Here is an 18,760-nt window from a genome sequence, read left to right on the forward strand (position 1 = left end):
CATGATAATTTATTTAGGAGGGTTAAAAAAAGGCATTCCAATTTGTCTGTAGTGGTTCAAAGAAACTGTTTGGATGGAGGAGTTCAATTAAGCTCATTCACTGAAAATTACTTTTAATAATTCAAAAAACACACAACCAGTGGTGAAAGAAAATACATAAAATGCTCACTTTATAAAAGCATGGCGTAATCCACAGATAACTTTGGTTCTACCCAAAAAGCCCTAGCATATGCTGTGAAGTCTTCTGTAGCCTAAATGTTCCTCCATAGTTACTTATGAAATTAGAGAAATCCATTTAAAAACAAAGATGCTACCTGACAAAACCTAAAAGCAAGATAACTGATGAAAGTTTGCAGAATTCTAAATAAAAACTACATGTTTAAGCTAATATCTTTTTAAAGCTAGTATCGATTAAGAGGCTGGGGATGTTGTAACACCAAGGTCAGGGGTTTGGATACCTGCTGGCCAGCTGCCAAAAAAAAAAAAAAAGAGAGAGAGAGACAGAGGAAGTTATTTTCTATAATGTTTACCAAATTCTTTAGTAAGAATAAAATCAGCAGAGATGTGTAACTTCCATATCTAAATCAACTAAGTAGAAATTTAAATTACAAAATTACTCCAGTGAATTAAAGATATATTTTGAGTATTATATAAACTTCTAAAAAACTGAATTTACTAAGGCAGCCAAAAGTAATAAAATCCACATCAAAATATTTAGGCATGATACAAAGGGGAAAACTCAGTCAACTATTAAGTGACTCTCAGGTTTAAGGGCAGTCTCAACATCCCCAGGTTCCAGGACAGCAATTTCTTAGAGTGTGATAGAATAAGAGTATTAAATCTTAAACTGCAGAGAGACCATTATAATAGTCAGTTATTGGACAACGTTGCCAACAGAAAGAAATGTGATGTTTCTGTTGGAAAAGTAATGGTTCAAATCAACTTAACAATCCTACTGAAAATACCTGAAAACATTCCAATCCAATGTGAATTAAATGTTGTTCATTTGCTTTTATTTCTAGGCCTATCAGTAATTTTGGAAATTTGGAAGTCTACTACAATGATATTACCATTTTGACAATATCATTTTTAAGAATACGACAGTGTTCTGATTCAGTCCAATGGTTTATGTCATTTAGGGCTAACACGAATTTACACTGATAGTACAGAATTCCAGCGGGAAAAAATATAGTTTTGAATTATGGAAACAGACCTGCTATACTCTTTGTTTTCAAATGATCCAGCCTGAGACTTCCATTACTTGCTATTTTTAGATTCAGAGAGAAAGTGAGAGGTGTTGATGATCTAGTCTTTACTTCCATCTCTGAAACAGTACATGAAAAAGTTTTGGTGCAATGGTAATGCTGTATGTAGTCCTCACAGAGCTTCCCTAGGTACCTGTATAATCAGTTTGGGTTTGGCAACTAGCAAAACAAAGACCACAGTGTTACTTCACTTATATTTAGTTGATTCCTAGATTTTTTTTACACAAGAAAAACTTACTTTTTAAATTTGCTGTTCATTGTAGCTGCATATTATGTGGCTTGATTATTAGGCCTATATCTCCCTCTACTGGAAGTTCCTGTTCTCCTTTATTACATGCTTTGTCTTTTACTTACTCATTTTCTGTGCATACTATATCACTATTCCACAAACATTTCTTATAAGATAGGTTTTCATAAGACAGGTAAATTGGGCATGAGGAGGGGAAGAAAAAAAGAGACAGGGGAGGTGATTTTCTAAATATGATATGAGGGTGTTCCTAAGTTTTTGGTTGTTTTGTTTTGTTTTGTTTTACACCAAAGCTCAATGTACAATGAAAGATATGAAAGTCACACATATACAGGTTGGATTATGAAAATCTCAAGGTAGACAAGTGCATAATAAAATTTCAAAAATAAAAATAAAAACAATGAACGTATAATACTTTAATAAATAAAAATAAAATTTCAAAAATAAATGTTATCTTACTTAAATGTCATACAGAGTACTGTCAGGGTTCTCAATAACTCATCACTATTATTGCTAATATTTATTGCATATTTACTATGTTCCAGGCACTGTGCTAAATGTCTTACCTTTCACGTGACAGTTTTATAAGCTAGTTATACAGCGCTCTTATCCCCATTTACAGAGGAAAACACTGAGACTTAGGGAGGCTGTAATTTATCCAAGTTTGCACTGACACTAAGTGGTAGTAGGGCATGTGAACCAAGGCAGTCTGACTTCAGACCTTGCACTTAATTCCCATATTCCTTTAGCATGCCACAGCAGAAAGCACAGTGAACAACAAAGGAAAACAGGCAAGACAGCAATGAAGAAAAGCATTATGGAGACTTGACTGTTAGGATCAAGTCTGGCAAGAATTCCCTCTGGCAGAGTTCAATATATGGTAACATCTTAAGATATTTCACACTCACTTTACCTTCTTGATTCTTCTACTTTCTTCACTCCCCTCAACACCTCCTTCTCCACTAGAAGTGAACTTAAGGTTTCAAGAAATTAAAAAATAATTTTTACATATGAAACAATCAATAAGCCTCTGAAAAGGTATAAATATTTTATAAGATTTTATTGTGGTGTCAATTTCTAAAGAAAACTAACACCACCACTTCATGTCCAGTTGTGAAGCAACAATACTTTGCATACAGCATGAATGAATGAATGAATGAATGAATGAATGAATGACAGCAATTTCTCAATACACTTACTATTGTAGGATCACCAAGGAGAACTGATCTCTCCTAAGACTCTGTGGTGGTAGTAATCACTGTGGCCACTATGAGGACTTCAATAGCACTGCTGAGCCTGTTAGAGGAACATAAAACTTCATCTCGGCCCTACTGTTTATAATCTCAGGGTGAAACAAGAATGATTTAGAACATTTAGAATGCTATATAAGATAAAATGACACAATGTGCTAAATTTTGAGGTACAACTGTGTTACGGGAATTGGGGAAAGGCCACTATTGTCATTATCATACAGCCTAGATCTGTCATGGCCCAGAATTACAAGAAGAAATCAACAGTGCCCTCCTAATAATAATCTTCACAAGAACACAGAAATATTTTGTATTCATTTCTTCACGAATGTGCTACAGATGTCTTCAATTCAAAAGGCTCAAAATTGAACTGAACGTTCTGATGCTCTCCAAACCTTTCCCTTCTCCTATTTCCTATCTTGTTTAATAGTGTTACCACACACCCAGCACCAAACCTAAAAATCTTTACATCATCTTAAATGCTTCTTGTGCCCTCAATCCACACATCCAGCAACTCATTAATTTTAATGTAAAAATGTCTTTTATGTGGAAACCTCCTACCCTGTCACTGCTTTGGTTTGAAGTCTATAAACTCTCAGCAGCGCTCCTGCAATAGCTTCATAGTTTATTTTTTCCTTATCAATAAAACTTCCATAGCACAATGCTTGGTAAGTGTTGACTGAGTTCAACTGAACATATTTTCTAAAATGGAAATTTTATCTTTACTCAACACAAACATTTCAAGACTGTAGCTTTCATAACAGTTGTGTTTTGGCTTCAATCTTTGATAATTGTTTAACAGAGTTTTACCAAAAGTTACAGTCTGTTTTATCAAACTTTAAAAATCAAAGACAGGATGAGTTAAATTTTATGAATATTTAAATATATCCACAATCCTATAATCTACCTAGCAAAGAAAATATAATATATAGTGTTGCTTTTCTAAAAAAACAAGAAACTTTTTGCCTAAGCTATTCTAACTTAATTTACAGTTGCATATGAAATGGAAAAAAATATGTTATTTAAACATGCAAACCATGCTCTTGGAATAAGACATAATTAACAAAGAATTGACATGCACATCCTCACTGTAACAATATTAACATCATATTGAATGTATAAAGTACACTTAACCATACCAAAAGCATTTTCACATTTACCTACATTATTTATAAAATGAAATTAAATAGAAAACAAAAATTTAACCACAGTATTTTAACTCTAACAGACCCTTGTCATAGTTTAATTTGAGAGAAAAAGTAGGTATTATAATTAAATATTTACTAATATCATACTTTCCTTTAATTTTTAGAGTCTTTTTAGTTCTTTTAAAATATCTATAACAGCCACTTAAATCCAACATCTCAGCCCAAACAGGATCACCTTCTATTGACTAATTTTTTTTCCCCCTGAATATAGGTCACACTTGCCTTTCATTCTTTGAACATAGCTTAGGTTTAGATTTAGTATTAGTGCTCACTTGGAATCAGTTTCCTGAGTATGAGTCACACTTTCTCAATTCTTTGCATATCTAGTAGTTTCTGGTTGAAAAGCAGAATAGTGGGTAATCCATTGTAGTGAACGTATTTTGTTTTTCTAAGGATTTGTTGTTGTTCTAGGAGGAAGTGAACTTGCTTGGACTCAAACTGTGAAAACTGTCTCCACTTCAGTGTGCAGCAGCAGACGTCTCTGCTTAACTGCTGCTTTATTAGCCTGCTCCCTGAGGGTATCCCTGAGCCTGTGTAGTTTAGCTGACAGGCTAAAGATTTGGGTAGATTTCATTGTCAGATTTTTGGGCTCACCCTCTCAATGGATCCCTTGTTTCCAAATCCAAGGATCCCCAGCATAAATTTCCAGTTGCTCTGCCAACCCTGAATTTTGCCAGCCCTTTGATATATAAGCCATTTTTCAATAAGGCTTCCAATTTTTGCCACCCACAATATACTCTGGGGAACACACTGTTGAAGGTGCAGCAAACTTGCAAATTTCACCAGGAGAAGCTCTATATTTCAAGGGGTCACCACCACTCTAGTTTTGCCAGCGTTGTTGCTCAGATCTCTGGGTCCTCTAGGCATGTGTAGATAACGCATCATTCAGGGGTTCAGGAAGAGTTTATACTCAGATCTTAGATCTCAGCCCTTCTGTGGCTTTCCTATGTCCATATACCCCTTAAACTTCCAGCTGCTCTGATCTCTGAACTTTGCCATTGCTACCTTGGGCTGGTAAAGATGTGGTATTCCACTGCTAGACCTAGAGGGGCTAGGAACACTCCTAGCAAGAAAGCCATAAACTCCCAGTTCTTACCCAATCAGTAGCAATCTTCCAATAGTTAACTCTTCTCACACTTCTGCCTGGCTTTGGTCATTTTTCAGAACTTTCCCGTAGTTACTCTTAACAATCTGGCCAATTTTTATCACTGCTACCTGCAAAAGGAACTGTTGGGCTTCTTTAAGCTGCTATTACCTTAAGTCTCCCTTAGCTTCCTATCTCATCTTCCTGCCTCGGCCCTTACCTTCCTACACCTTCCTTACCTTTTCTTCTCCACACAGAAGCCAGAGTTATCCCTTTAAAACATAAATCACATTGTATCACACCACCACACAAAATCCCCAAAGAGCTTTGCATTTCACTCAGAGTAAAAGCCAAGCCCTGAGTATGGCCTACAAGTTCTACATGAATTTCTCCTAGACCACCTCTCAAAACTCATCTCTTACCAGTCTCACCTGGACTACTCTGCTGGGCTACAAAGCACCAAGAATGCTCCCACTTGAGCACCTGCTGTTCACTCCACCTGAAAGACAGTTGCACGACTGGTTCCCTCACTTTCTTCAATAAGCCTCTGTTCAAACTTTATCTTGTTAGAGACTTCTCTGATTACCCTATTTAAAAAAACATTTTTCTCCAATACACTATCATTTATTACTTTACCTCCCCTGTCTTGCTTTTTTCCACTGTATTTACCGCCACCTGATACTAGTTTTTTTTACTGTGCTGCCACCTGATATTATTTTTTTTTTACTGTGTATACATTATTTACTATATATCTATCCTCACTACAATGTAAGTGCCATGTGGGCAAGGATGTTGTGTTCAGTACAATAATCATAATCATAAGGCCTGGATAGGACCTGGTAGGTGGAAGGTGCACAATAAATATTAGTGGAACAAATGAATGGGTTAAGTGCTGCTATTTGTTAGGCATCATTTTTAATCCTTTCTATGTATTAGTTCATTTAACTGTCACAATATTCCATCAGGTAGGTACTAAAATTACCTCCATTTTACATAAGAGGAGCTCAGACAGAAGAAGTTGAAGCAAATTGTCCGAGTTAACACAGCTAATAGTGGTGAAGACAGGATTTGAACCCAGGCAGTATGTCTATAAAGCCATAATTTATGCCCTTGAAATACAGTTATTTTCAACATATTTCCCTTTTATTTTGAAGAACTGAAATTTGTTATTTTTGGATGAACAATGGAGAAGAAACTTTCAGGACTATGACCAGGCCAGAAGATTAACCTAGCAAACGAAACCTACTGAAATGGCTACACTGAGGACTTTTAGAAACAACTTTGTCCCATAAAACACCAAATGATGTGCCAAACATCTGTTAGTGTACTTTCACACACTATGCATTAACTCATTGCAGCTCTGGGAATTGTGTTTACTTGTAACTCCTCATAAGGAACCAGCAGAAGGCCATATTCCTTATGAGTCGCTGATGGAAATTGGTTCCAGGCTCCTTGCTGCTCCTTAAACACACCTCAGAGCATTTACGCTCCCTGTTCTTACTATCTGGAATGCTCTCCCTCCAGATATCTTCATGGCTCATTTTTCTTTTTTCCAGAGTTACCTCAATATGGTCTTGCCAGGACAACCTATTTAAAATTGCAAGCATACTTTCCTCTTCTTCCCTTATCTACTCCCCCCTTATCTACCTTATTTTTCTCTGTGGCACTTTAACAAATTTTTTGTATATCTCTTCCCTCTAGATTGCCATCAAGATGAATGTAAGGATTTTTGTTTATTTACTGCTGTTTCTCTATCTCCTAGAAAGCTGCCTAGCACATAGATGACACAGCTGACTCAATGAATAAATGAGTTTTCCCAAGATCACAGAACTGATGAGTGGTAGAACAGGAATTTGAACATTGTCTAACTCTAAAGCCTACAAATTCTTTAATGAAGATACAAATCTGGTCAAAGAATTCTAATGCTCTTATCTAACACAAACATTGACCTTCAAATAGTGATGGAAAAAAATGCCTACCTTCACACAAACAAAAATTAAGTTTTTTTTACAAGTACAAATTATAAAAACTCATTCTTTTTAATACTACAGGCAACTGAACATTTGTACAATTGAACTATTTTGTATAAAAATGTTTGTAGGGCCAGAGAGATTTCAAAGGTGAACAATCTAGTATAAATTCCATTGTTGTTGGATAGATATAAAATCTGTTCTAAGGTTTTCCCAAAATATGTTAGCATTTTATTCCTAGCTTAAGAGAACAAATAAGTGGTGTTATTTATTCATTTGTTTATTTATTCCTCACCAAATGTTTATTAACCACCTTCTCTGACCAGGCATTGTTCTAAGCACTGAGGATAAAGCAGTGAATAAAACAATTCTTAAATTCTTGAAGGGGAAAACAGACAGTGAAAAAAAAACAAGGAATGCATTAGTACCATTAAAAATAGATATTGATAATGTATGAATTTGGTAATTAATTGCTAAATAATTGAGAGTAGACTTTTATCACAGTGATGAAGAGCTCATACTCTGAAGTGAGATGACCTAGATTTGAATCTTCCACTTCAGGTTAAGTTTTTGGCAAATTAACTCAAATTGCAATTTCACAAATCAGGAATAACAGAACCCATCTTGCAAGGCTGATGTAAAGATTAAAAGATAAAATATTCATGAAAACATTTAGCACACTGGAGTGTATATAGAAAATACCAATTAATTAAATTATTATTATTACGATATGTAAGAGCATCTAATTCTCCCATTTTCCATTGTATGGAGACCTGGTTAAATGCATATGAAAGCCTTGGGCTCTACCTCGCATCTAAAGGTAGTTTCTTTTCTTTCTTTTTTTGGAAGATAACATGAGTCACTCCTTAATTCACTCATTCAACAAATAGTCATTGAGCACCTAATACATGCCAAGTATTTTACTAGGTGCTAGGGGAGTACATCAGACAAGACAGTCACAGTCCCCGCTGTCTTGGAATTTAAGTTGCCATGTTATCATAAGTATGGGTTATTATGAAAGCAAACTCAAGAGGTGCCTAACTTTTCAACAATAAACATTGGCTTTAAAGAACCAATATTTACCCAGTGCTACTATAAGAAGCCCCTCTAGTGGTGCTCTGCCTTCAGAGAATGCTCAGTGAATAAAATCCACTAGCAATGGCAAGGTTTGGAAAGCCTGGAGGCAAGGCAGAAGCAATCTCAGGAGCCTGTTTGATGTCTTTTCATCATTCTACTTCCGGACCTCCTAAATTAAGCAGCCTCCTTACACAATCGCGATCCATTATACTGTTTTTATTTTCTACTTGACACTTACCACCGTCTGATATTATCTTTATTTCGTTAACTGTGATTTACATCCTGCCAAGTTTACACCTAGAATCTATAAGCCCTGTAAGAGCTCTGTTCCCTTAGTTTCATCGAGTCAAAAAATTATTGTTGAATTACTAAACGAATGAACACTCCTGCCCTTTTGCTTGTTTTCTTTAACTGGCGGAAATACCAAGGTACCCAGACAAAAGACAGATCCCGGAAGAGGGCTCCGCCCCACGCGTCCGCTAATCTGATCCCTCCTCGCTTTACCCCAGGGGCGTGCCTCTCCAGACCCGCCTCCTCCCGCAGCTCACCTACTTCCGGCTGCCTGCCACTAGGGGGCACTCTTCGCAGGCCGCGACCTTCTCCGCTTCCCTTCCCGCCCGCCTGCCCCGCCATTCACCTGCTCCTCTCTCGGCTTCCGCCAGGGGGCGAGCCTCGGAGGGCCGGGCCTCCGCCTCTGCCGCCGATCTCTTCAGAGTCGCCAGAACAGTCTCCGGCGGCAAGTCGACCAGCTCCTTCCACACGGACTCTGTGTAGAAGTCCACCGTATGTGCACTGGAAATGGACAGGGCGTCCCTCAGGAACTGCAGCAGTCCCTGCAACTTGGCACGGAGCGTGGGGAGGTCCTGGGTCACTGGGAGAGGGCAAGAAGCCGCCATGACGCTCACCCTCCCAGGCTGTAGGTGGCGCAAACATGGTAGTGCGGCGACCGCTCGATCAAAAAAGTAGCACAGGCTGGATAAGTAGAACTCCGAGCTGGACTGTAGCTGGCGATTGATTGCTTTGGCTTGATGACGTGTTTTGAGGGCGTCCTCTGTAGTTTTCTGGCGACGCGATAGTTTTCTTAGCTATGGCGCCAGTGAGTCCGGCAGCGAGGAGGCGGACGGGGGTTTTTGGGACGCGTGGCCAAGGAGTGTCTTCGGTTGGATTCGGGAACAAGAATGTGAGACAGAGGACATGGCGGCCTGACCGTCTGCAAGCCTTCGTAGGGAGCGTTCGCGAGGGTATGTAAGAAGGCAACCATTTACAATTCCTCAGGCCTGCGAAGTCCTGTGATATGCCACACTCAGAATCTCGGAAAGATGTAGGAACCAGACCAGGTCCCACTTGGGGCAGAACAAGCCAGTTCTAAGCCCGTTGAAGCCGTGGGCTTCACAGACCTCTGGGTGGGAAGATGGGGCAGTGTTGCGAACTTTAAATTTTTAATCCTTGCCCCTGTCTTAACCTCATTCTTCATCAGAACTCTTTTCCTCTGCATTTTCTCATGTGTAACCGTAAGCAGAGAGTGTGTACGGGTCCACTTGTGTATGTACTATGTATACGAGTGCGTATTTGCGCATTTATTACGGCAGAGCATAGAGAGAAGGAAGGGACTAGAAATTTCCTGTCCAAAGCCTTTCTGAGTACACCCACCTTAGTAGTCCTCCAGTCTTGTCTTACCGTGCTTCCTTTCCTTCGCTTTAGTTTGTGATTGTCCTTTTGTCTTGTTGTCTCTAATATCTCTTATTGGAAAGTGTAAATACTGAATTAAATTTTGGTCTTCTGATAATTGCTAGCTGTCCAAAAAGTCATGCAGCATCTTCTCTTTTTCTTTTGTGTTGAAGTATTTTCGAAAATTGGTCGTATGGTAGTTGAGTTTCTCTAAGGTAAGTAATAGATGTGTGTGTTTTGTTTTTCTATTTTTAAGTATTTGTTGAAGACCCAGATTAAGTGTGTTATATGAATTAAGGAATTTTTGATTTGTAAGTACAATTATAAACTCAAGTTGTGCGGCAGTCTGAGCTTGTGAGTTTTTCTTCTTCGAGATTCATACAGATACTTGGGTATCTGTATGACTAATGTTAGCCTGGTCTTTTTGCAAGGGGTCAACTTGCTATTTAGTCTGTCTGCTTAAATTTGTTGCTTGAAATAATCTTCTAAAGCAAAACGTAAAGTAATTCTACCATCTGAATGTGATAATTTTAAAAGGTTTTTATTTTTAATTAACAGCTTCATTTTTCACTCAACTCATTTTTTGTGAAAGTAATTTTTGATTAATACTCATTGTAGGACAAGGCTTTGCATTTCGAAGAAAACTGAAGATTCAGCAAAATTACAAGAAACTGTTATGGAAGGAGAAAAAGTCTCAAACATCACAGGAATCCCAATTTACAGATCGATATCCAGATCATCTGAAACATCTCTACTTAGCTGAAGAGGAAAGACTCAAGAAACAACTAAGAAAAGTTGACCAGCCTTTGCTTGAAGAACAGTGTAGCATCAACCAGGCTTTGTCTGAAGATCAGTGTAGCATTGACCAGCCTCAGCCAGAAGAACAATTTAGCAGAACAGTAAAGTATGTATTTTCTTCTTTTGAATTCCTTTACTTTAAGTAGTGTTTTATGAGAGCTATTACAGGACAATTTGTATAGTAATTAGGGTTTTTTTTATTTAACACGTTTTAGAAGTTACAGTGTAATTAGGTGAATATATTTTTCATGGAGCCTTTGTTTTTAGCTTAAATGACTAAATTAGTTTAGTGTACCTTAGTTGAAGAAGTAATGAAATGGGGATTAAGAGATCGGGATTTTGAATTTCTGCCTCTTAAGTACATGTAACTTACTTCGACCATATGTTAACTCTTGGTATTAATATTTAAAAAAAATTTTTTTTTTTTTTTTGAAGAGGCATTGTAAGTGTAGTCATTAACAGGATGGATTGTAGAGCCAGACTTAATATACTGGTGCTCTAGTGTTCTCTCCTCTAAAATTGGAATAATAGTAATAAGTATGGACTTCACAGCTTCCATGTTACTTAACTCCAGAATGGGTCATTCACACAGACTACAGTATTCCTAAAGTATTTTATGACATTGTTGTGAAGACTGAAGCACTGAAAGACGTATGTGATACATGGTGAATGCTCATAAGCGTTGAATGCTCAATAAGAATTAGCTGCTACTATTACTATTATTATTAATCCAAATTTTCTGCAGAGGACAGGAAATGGGTTGCAATTAAAAAACAAGTGGACACCTTTACAACACTTTGGTTTTTATAAGAGCTAAATTATAAAACTGTCTGCACACAGTTCAAGGAAAAAAAATGTTAAAATTCAAATTTGCAAGGAAGTGTTACTTGGGGCTGTAATTTTTAACTTCACTAAACTTTTGTCCTTTAAAATTGTGAGCTGTTTCTCTTTAAAAATAACAGAAAATAAGACCCCAGGAAAAAAGTGTAGTGGGGGATAAAGGCAGAGACACTGAAAGTTCAGTGTGTTTCATAGGCTTGTCCGTCGTATTATTAAATAATGGGTGTAAAGCCCAGGGAAAAGATTAACACTAGAAATGTAGATTTGAATTATTACCAATGATAATTGAAGTGTGAAGGGTGAAATCATGACATAAGATAAGAAGGTAAAAAATCATATTTTTAAAAATTGCTTTTTATTTTAAGGTACAAACAGGAAAAAGTTATTGAAAAAGTTAACTAAACTTTTCAAAACTGGAGAAGAGGGGAATACAGTGTCAGTTAAGTCAGCAGAGGACAGTTGCAAGAAGAAAGGATTAGTCAACTTTCAAATACTGTAGAATCCAAGGAAAACAGGATTGAGAGCAGGTCTTTGGATTTGTGGACTAGGCAATCACTGATGATTTTGAAGAGAATGTTTTCACTACGTAACCCTGAGTAAGCTTTCAGCTATATGTACATGTGACATCTGAAGCCATGGTCATGGATCTGATGGGCCCCAAACAGAAAAAGCATGGAAATTAAGAAGAGAAACACATTGGGAAAAACCTGGAGGGAGAAAGAGAAAGAGGCTTTAGCATGACAGACCAAGAAGGAACAATTAGAAAGGATCAGGAAAGAAGAATGTCACCTAAACCAAGGGAGTGGAATTTTCAAAAGTAATGAATAGTTAATTAAAAGAGACTGAAAAGGGCATAATGATCATCATGTTTAACTAGGAGGTCATCACTGTCTTGTCATGGACAGTTTGAATGGAGTGGTGAGAACAGAAATCAGGTATCAGAATGTTGAGGAGTGAATGGGAAATGACAGTCATAATCTATTCACTATTCTTTCTAGAAGCTTGACTATGAAAAGTCAGGAAACAAGATTGGTAGATAGAAGGGGACATAGTCTGGTAATGGATAATTTATGCATTTGTTTACCTTATGAAGGGAGCAACTAAAAAATGTTATATTATGATTATGGAGTGAGTATAGAGAAAAGTTGAGAGACAGGGTAAAGGAAGTTTATTACTGAATCAGGTACCTTGAGGAAATGGATGGAATTCCAAGTGGTTGGATTAGTCTTGGCAAGGGGAATGCTTCAGAGAGGTGAGAAATACTTCAATGTAGAACAGTTCTAAATAGGGACTAGGTCCAAGGTGTGATTCATGAGTAAGATGAAATGGAATAGAGACGAGGAAGTCAAAGAACTTTGAGATTAAAGTTCATGTTCACCCACAACTTCTATAATGTCCTTCAGTTTAATGCCTTTTTCTGTCCCTCATTTCTGTTATTGATATACTGGCTTCCTCTTTTAAGTTTTGTGGGTTTTTTAAAAATTCTGTAATATTTTAGAACATTTCAAAGCTTTCTGTATTTTCCCTGGTTGAAATATTTCTCCAAGAATCTCTATTTAATTAATCTATAATCTTAAAAGCTGCAACTATGTTTTTAGTATCTTATTTGGACATTTTACTAAAATTGATGTTCTGTTTTCTCTCCCTTGTCTCTTCCCCTCTCAGTTAATTTGCATTACTGAGATTTTACTATGCAAATACTGTACTATATTTGACATACTTGCATCATAATTTTGGTTAAATCATTTTAAATCTTTGTGACTTATCTGTCTCAATTTATTTTATAAAGCTCCTTTACTGTTCCAAAGAAAAATAAAAAGAAAACATCAAATCAAAAAGCACAAGAAGAATATGAACAGGTACAAGCTAAGCGTGCTGCTAAGAAGCAAGTAAGTTCACTTTTAAAATATTAAGGTACATTTTCCTTATTTATCCTAAATGTATATTCCTACTGTGCTTCTTAGTGTTGGGTACGTAGTATTCTCTCTGTAAATATTTCTTGAATGGTCTGAGTCGAGTTGGAGAATTGCATGATATTCAAATTCCTTGATTGTTTATATTATCTCATGCAACACTAGTAAGTCAGGATTTTAAAGATAATGCTTATAGATTAATGCTTCTCAGAGTAATGGTCCAAGAACTTGTACTTTTAACAAGTGTCTCAAGAGATTCTTATGTATAATGAAATTTGTAAACCACTGACCTGAGAAAAATATAGATGATTTTTTTTTTTTTTTTTTTTTTAAAAGATGACCGGTAAGGGGATCTCAACCCTTGGCTTGGTGTTGTCAGCACCACGCTCAGCCAGTGAGCAAACCAGCCATCCCTATATAGGATCCGAACCCGTGGCCTTGGCGTTATCAGCACCGCACTCTACTGAGTGAGCCACGGGCCGGCCTAATATAGATGATTTTTAAAATCTTAACATTGAAGCACCTCCACGGGGAGATGCTAGAATAAAATATTCTTCACTGTAAAGAGTTGTCTTGCCTATAAGAAACCTACTATTTTAACCTAGCAAAAAATTATTGCTGTATTTAATCATTCAGAAAAACAGAATCATAGTCCAGAATCAGCCTTTTTCCAAATGAGTAGAACAAAATTATCCACAGCTTCAACAAAATTACCTTTTAATAGAAACTGTGGCTAATTCTTATTCTTTGTATTGAAACTTCATTATTCTGTCACCTTAAGAAGGATAGCAAATCAATCAAAAATACGTTATAGGTGGCACTGACATAATTTCCCTTATGTTTTTAGTCTAGATATGTGTAATTAAGAAATCTTAGGGTTTATGATCTAAAATTTTTGTCATTGTTCTTAAACTGGTGGCAGACTAGGATGAAGCAAAAACATTTCTCTATGGAAAATACCAGACTTTTGTGGCATAGCTTGTTACATTTATGCTTTTTTCTAACCATCTGTTATCTGCCACCTTTGGAAATAGTATGCCAGATGAAGCGTAGTAGGGACCATTATGTTGTAAAACATAAATTAGTATCCTTTTAAATTTTTCTTTTATAAATATAGGGTATTATGATCATGAATATTAACAGTTTCTCAGAACTTGAGATTTCAGATGTTAATATAGAAGCTAACACCATTACCCATGAGAAATGAAAATTTTTAAGGACATTATTTAAAGACCCATGATTGATGGTAAGGATATTAAAAAACTTTTTACTTTCCATAGGAGTAAACCAGACTCCATATACCTAAATTCACAATTAAGTTTCAGATCTTTATATGCTTATTAAAATAAATTAAATACTGTACCTATGAGAATATAATTTTAGGTGATGTAGCATAGCATGATGAAAAATTCCAGACTTTGAATTAAAAAAATCTGGATGTGAGACTCAGCTATATCAGTTATTTGGGATGTTGTGTAAGTCACTTTCAGTGTTACTGAGCGTCAGCTCCTCATCTGTAAGTTGAACATAATAACCTAGCATAGAAAGTTTTGAAAGAATGGGATGTGCAATGATTTCACATGTGGTATATGAGAAAGCGCTTTATTAAGTCACAGTCCAAATGTAAGGCTGTTTCATTTTGGGCCTATGTGTATTACAGGGGAAATTGGAAAACAGTGGACATGTTGTTACATTACTTAAGAACTTCTGTTTAACTTTTTTATTTAATTTAGAAAGAATATTGTAGTGCATTTCAAGTAGTGCTTGTCAGGTTTATATATAACTGAGTTTATTTTTCCTTATAGTCAAAGTAACTTGGGTCTTTATCTTAGCAAGTCACATAAGCATGATAGTACCTTAAATGGTCAAAGTCATAATCACTAGCAGAATGTTTTGCATATATATAGTAAATAGTTAATAAATGTTTTCTGAATTTAACCTGTAAATTAGTCACATGGAAAATTAAAAAATACCAGACTTAGGTTTCTAGAAAGGAAATGTGTAGTGTTATGTGAAAAATTAGACTAGATAACATCTAAAATCCTTTCTAATTTTTCAGTGGCTATAATTAAATGATGAAATCATTACATAAATATATACCTCTCTTCTATTGTCAATTTTATTTACATACAAATGATTAAAATTGTTTAATAACTACATTATTCCATGTTATACCATGTATCTTTATAGTGTGAAGGCAAAGGGGATACATTGCTTCAATTATGGGAAACAATTCACATTTTGCAGAATATAAGAGACAAACTTTAGAGTGTTTGCATGGTGATAGCTATTTCAAAACAATTTGTGAACTATATCTGCTGTTTGTTTCTAATGAAAAGTTACGTATGTTAATAATTTCAGGAATATGAGAGAAGAAAACAAGAAAGGGAAGAAGCTCAAAGATGCTACAAAAAGAGGAAAATGGAAGTGTTCAAAATATTAAGCAAAAAGACTAAAAAGGGCCAGCCAAACTTGAATTTACAAATGGAGTATCTTCTTCAAAAAATACAAGAAAAAAATTAAATCAGATTTTGTCCTTAAGCATTAAAATACTTGCTGTCTGTTGGGATGTTTGCACATATAGTGGGTGCCTCCTAACACTGAACTAAATTTGTCAAAATAAACTGGATTGTTAAACCATACTAAATATAAAATGTCAGTATATTTTTGTTCTTATAGAAGAGAACTTTCTATATATATGCTCTAATATAAATTGTTCTTGTATTTTTTACCTCTGAGGGAAGATTGGCCTAAAGAACTGGAAGAACCTTCTATTTGGGAGACAGACTCAAGCATGTAATACTTTTGTATAATACGACATTTGTATGAAATAAAGTATTTTGAAAATAGGAAGTAGAGCTTTCAGTGAAGCATTTCTATGAAATATTTCAGTTTAGTAATCAGCTATATGGTTTTAAAGTTTAATGTTGAAGGAGGCAGAGATTCTCCTTGGACTTTTTATTTATTCATTTTAAATTAAGTACCATTACACGGAGATGGACTTTTCACATACCACGGTAAAGGATACCTGGGTGCCGAAATAACCTTCTGCTGTCATCATATAGCAAGCTGCTCTTCATAAAGCAGTTTGGCTTAAAAGAACTGAGAGTCTGATACTTTTTTTTTTTTTCCTGACCAGTAAGGGGATCACAACCCTCAGCACGGTGTGTCTGCACCACGCTCAGTCAGTGAGCTAACCAGCCATCCCTATATAGGGATCCAAACCCATGGCCTTGGTGTTATCAGCACCACACACTCCCAAGTGAGCCGGTCCAAGAGTCTGATGTTTATAAACATTCCCTTAAATGGAAATATGTAGCTTGTTAGTGTAAGATCTTTTAAATGGTGATGGAAACCCAATAGTGTTACAACAAGAATTAAGCTTTCCAGATCTTGTGGGATCCTATACTGTAAGAACATTGTCACTGTCACCCTTGTTGGTACCCTTGTGAGCTGACAAACTACCAGGATAATTGCTTCTCCTTCCTCACAAGGGCAGCAAAATGAGGAAGGCTTAACTATAATCATTGTAAGCAAAAGGACTATATGATAATACTTGTAAGACATTGCATGATAAAGTTTTATTATAAATGATTACAAATGCAACATTAAATTGCACTAAGATTTTAGAGAGTACTTGCACTCTACTGGTTCACTCTGCATTTAAAAGTTCAACAGGAGATGTTTAGGAATCACTGAACTTTATTGCATAAAACCACAATGCTTAGAAATTTGCCATACACTGTATTACATTTAAAATAAGCCCAGAAAACCTGAATTTGGCTACATTGGTGAAGACTACATTATGACAAAGAGTAAAATATTTTAATAAATTGCTTTATAATTTCATGTGTGTATTTTTACTTCTAGACACTTTGTGATGACAAAACATGGAAGGAGAGCTATTCCTTTTGAGAGACAAGTGGAAGTTTAGTTCATTTTTGCAACTTTGTGTTCAGCAGCTAATATATGCAGGGTTCATGTTAAGGAGTATTTTGGTGTTTTTGTTTCTTTTTTCTTCCAAGGTTCATATGGGGAAGTAAATGGGCATCAGGGCAAAAAGTAATCAGTGACAATTAGGTAGAAAACAAACAGACTTAGTGCACCAGAGAATCACTCAGGGAGTTTCTTAAAATGCATGTTTGAGGACCCTAGCCTCAGATTTGGATAGTGTGGATAGGCTCAGTCCTGGATGTTTTAACAGGCACTCCAATGATTCTGTGGTGGTTGGTCCTCACACAAAGCATTGGAATAGGGCCTTGAAATTGGGGAAAGTTTCATAATTGAAATAGCATTTGAGAAAGGCCTTTAAAGTTAGGAAGAAAATTGGAAGCAAAGATAGCATGAAGAGAATTACAAAGGGAAGAAAGCTTGAGATATATAAATACCCCAAAAATATTTACATATGTATATTATTATTACTGATGGGGGATAACACTTAATATTTCCTTCCATGTGGAGGGGACACCATCAGCCTAACATGGTCTCTTTACTGTCTCACTTGTTCTGCCCAGGGGAGGTAGAGTGACATCTAAATAAGTTTAGGAGGAGGACCTGGGCTGCAGTGGAGTCCATGTACTCTTGATTGCTTTTCTCATAACTAAAGTGTGAAGAACAGTCTCTTGATGAAGGGGAGGAGCAGGATGGACACAGAACAGGTAAGAGGTCTGTGTCTTGGGAAAAGTAACGTTTAAAATTTGTGCTGCATGGGTCACTGTAGTGGATTGAATGTCCCCCAAACTCACTGAAGTTTGAATTGTGTCCCCAAGTTTTATGTATTAGGAACTTGGCCCCCACTGTGACTGTTGGGAGGGTGGGAAATCCCTATTATGGTAAGTGAAAGATTAGGCCTTGATGTGATTAGATTCTGAGGACTATGCCTAGTGAATGGATTAAAAATGGTGGTCAGGGGCGGGGTTCTGACGGTTTTAAAAAGAATGAATGAGGAGTTTGCTCGCTCTCTGCTCTGCCATTTTCTGCCACGTGAGACCCCTGGGTTGCTGTTGCCACCGCCAAGGCCTTCACCAACTGTGTTCCCAGGCCTTTGGATTTCCCAGTTTCTGAGACTGTAAGCAATAAATTTTGTTTTACAAATTACCCAGTTTCCATGTATTTTGTTAGAAGCAACAGAAATGGACTAATACAGTCAGGATATCAGGAAATGAAACAGGAATAAAATTTGAAGGAGCACAGTATACATGCAGAGAGGCTTTGGCATGGCCGGAATTTGTGGTCTCAGGCTTCAGATTTTAATGTGTGTGCTAGGGGTTTTGATCTTGGTAGTTTGTAGTGGCTTATATCGGGCCATTAATTTGATTTCTATAAGTGTGCAGTAGGCCTCTACTTGTGGTGGTTTTGGCAAGAGGCTTTAAGCCTAAGGCACATGAGATTTTGACCTAAAGTTTAGGGTAGCTTTGTCCACAGGAAATTGCTTTTCTAC

The 18,760-nt window shown here is 36.4% G+C and overlaps 2 protein-coding genes across 2 annotated transcripts in view; one reads left to right on the top strand and one right to left on the bottom strand.

The window, feature by feature from the left end:
• Window positions 1–9,006, bottom strand: part of METTL25 (methyltransferase like 25) — a 94,237-nt gene extending 85,231 nt beyond the window's left edge. Inside the window, exon 1 of the mRNA XM_063075997.1 lies at window positions 8,739–9,006. Coding sequence (XP_062932067.1) covers window positions 8,739–8,997 — 259 coding nt within the window. The 5' untranslated portion in view covers window positions 8,998–9,006. The remainder of the gene's footprint in view (window positions 1–8,738) is intronic.
• Window positions 8,905–16,173, top strand: CCDC59 (coiled-coil domain containing 59). Its single transcript, XM_063075996.1, has 4 exons — window positions 8,905–9,342; window positions 10,388–10,673; window positions 13,197–13,296; window positions 15,682–16,173. Exons 1-4 carry the CDS (start codon window positions 9,189–9,191, stop codon window positions 15,841–15,843), a joined length of 702 nt encoding a protein of 233 aa, XP_062932066.1. The 5' UTR covers window positions 8,905–9,188; the 3' UTR covers window positions 15,844–16,173.
• The last annotated feature ends 2,587 nt before the right edge of the window (window positions 16,174–18,760 follow it).

This window comes from Cynocephalus volans, chromosome 12 (assembly GCF_027409185.1).
Source record: "Cynocephalus volans isolate mCynVol1 chromosome 12, mCynVol1.pri, whole genome shotgun sequence".
Lineage (NCBI taxonomy): Eukaryota > Metazoa > Chordata > Mammalia > Dermoptera > Cynocephalidae > Cynocephalus > Cynocephalus volans.

Excerpts from the sequence above, each read along its gene's own strand:
- CCDC59 (XM_063075996.1), top strand. The coding sequence starts at position 9,189 with ATGGCGCCAGTGAGTCCGGCAGCGAGGAGGCGGACGGGGGTTTTTGGG. Across the intron at positions 9,343-10,387 it reads CGTAGGGAGCGTTCGCGAGG|GACAAGGCTTTGCATTTCGA; the intron begins GTATGTAAGAAG and ends TACTCATTGTAG. Across the intron at positions 13,297-15,681 it reads AGCGTGCTGCTAAGAAGCAA|GAATATGAGAGAAGAAAACA; the intron begins GTAAGTTCACTT and ends TAATAATTTCAG.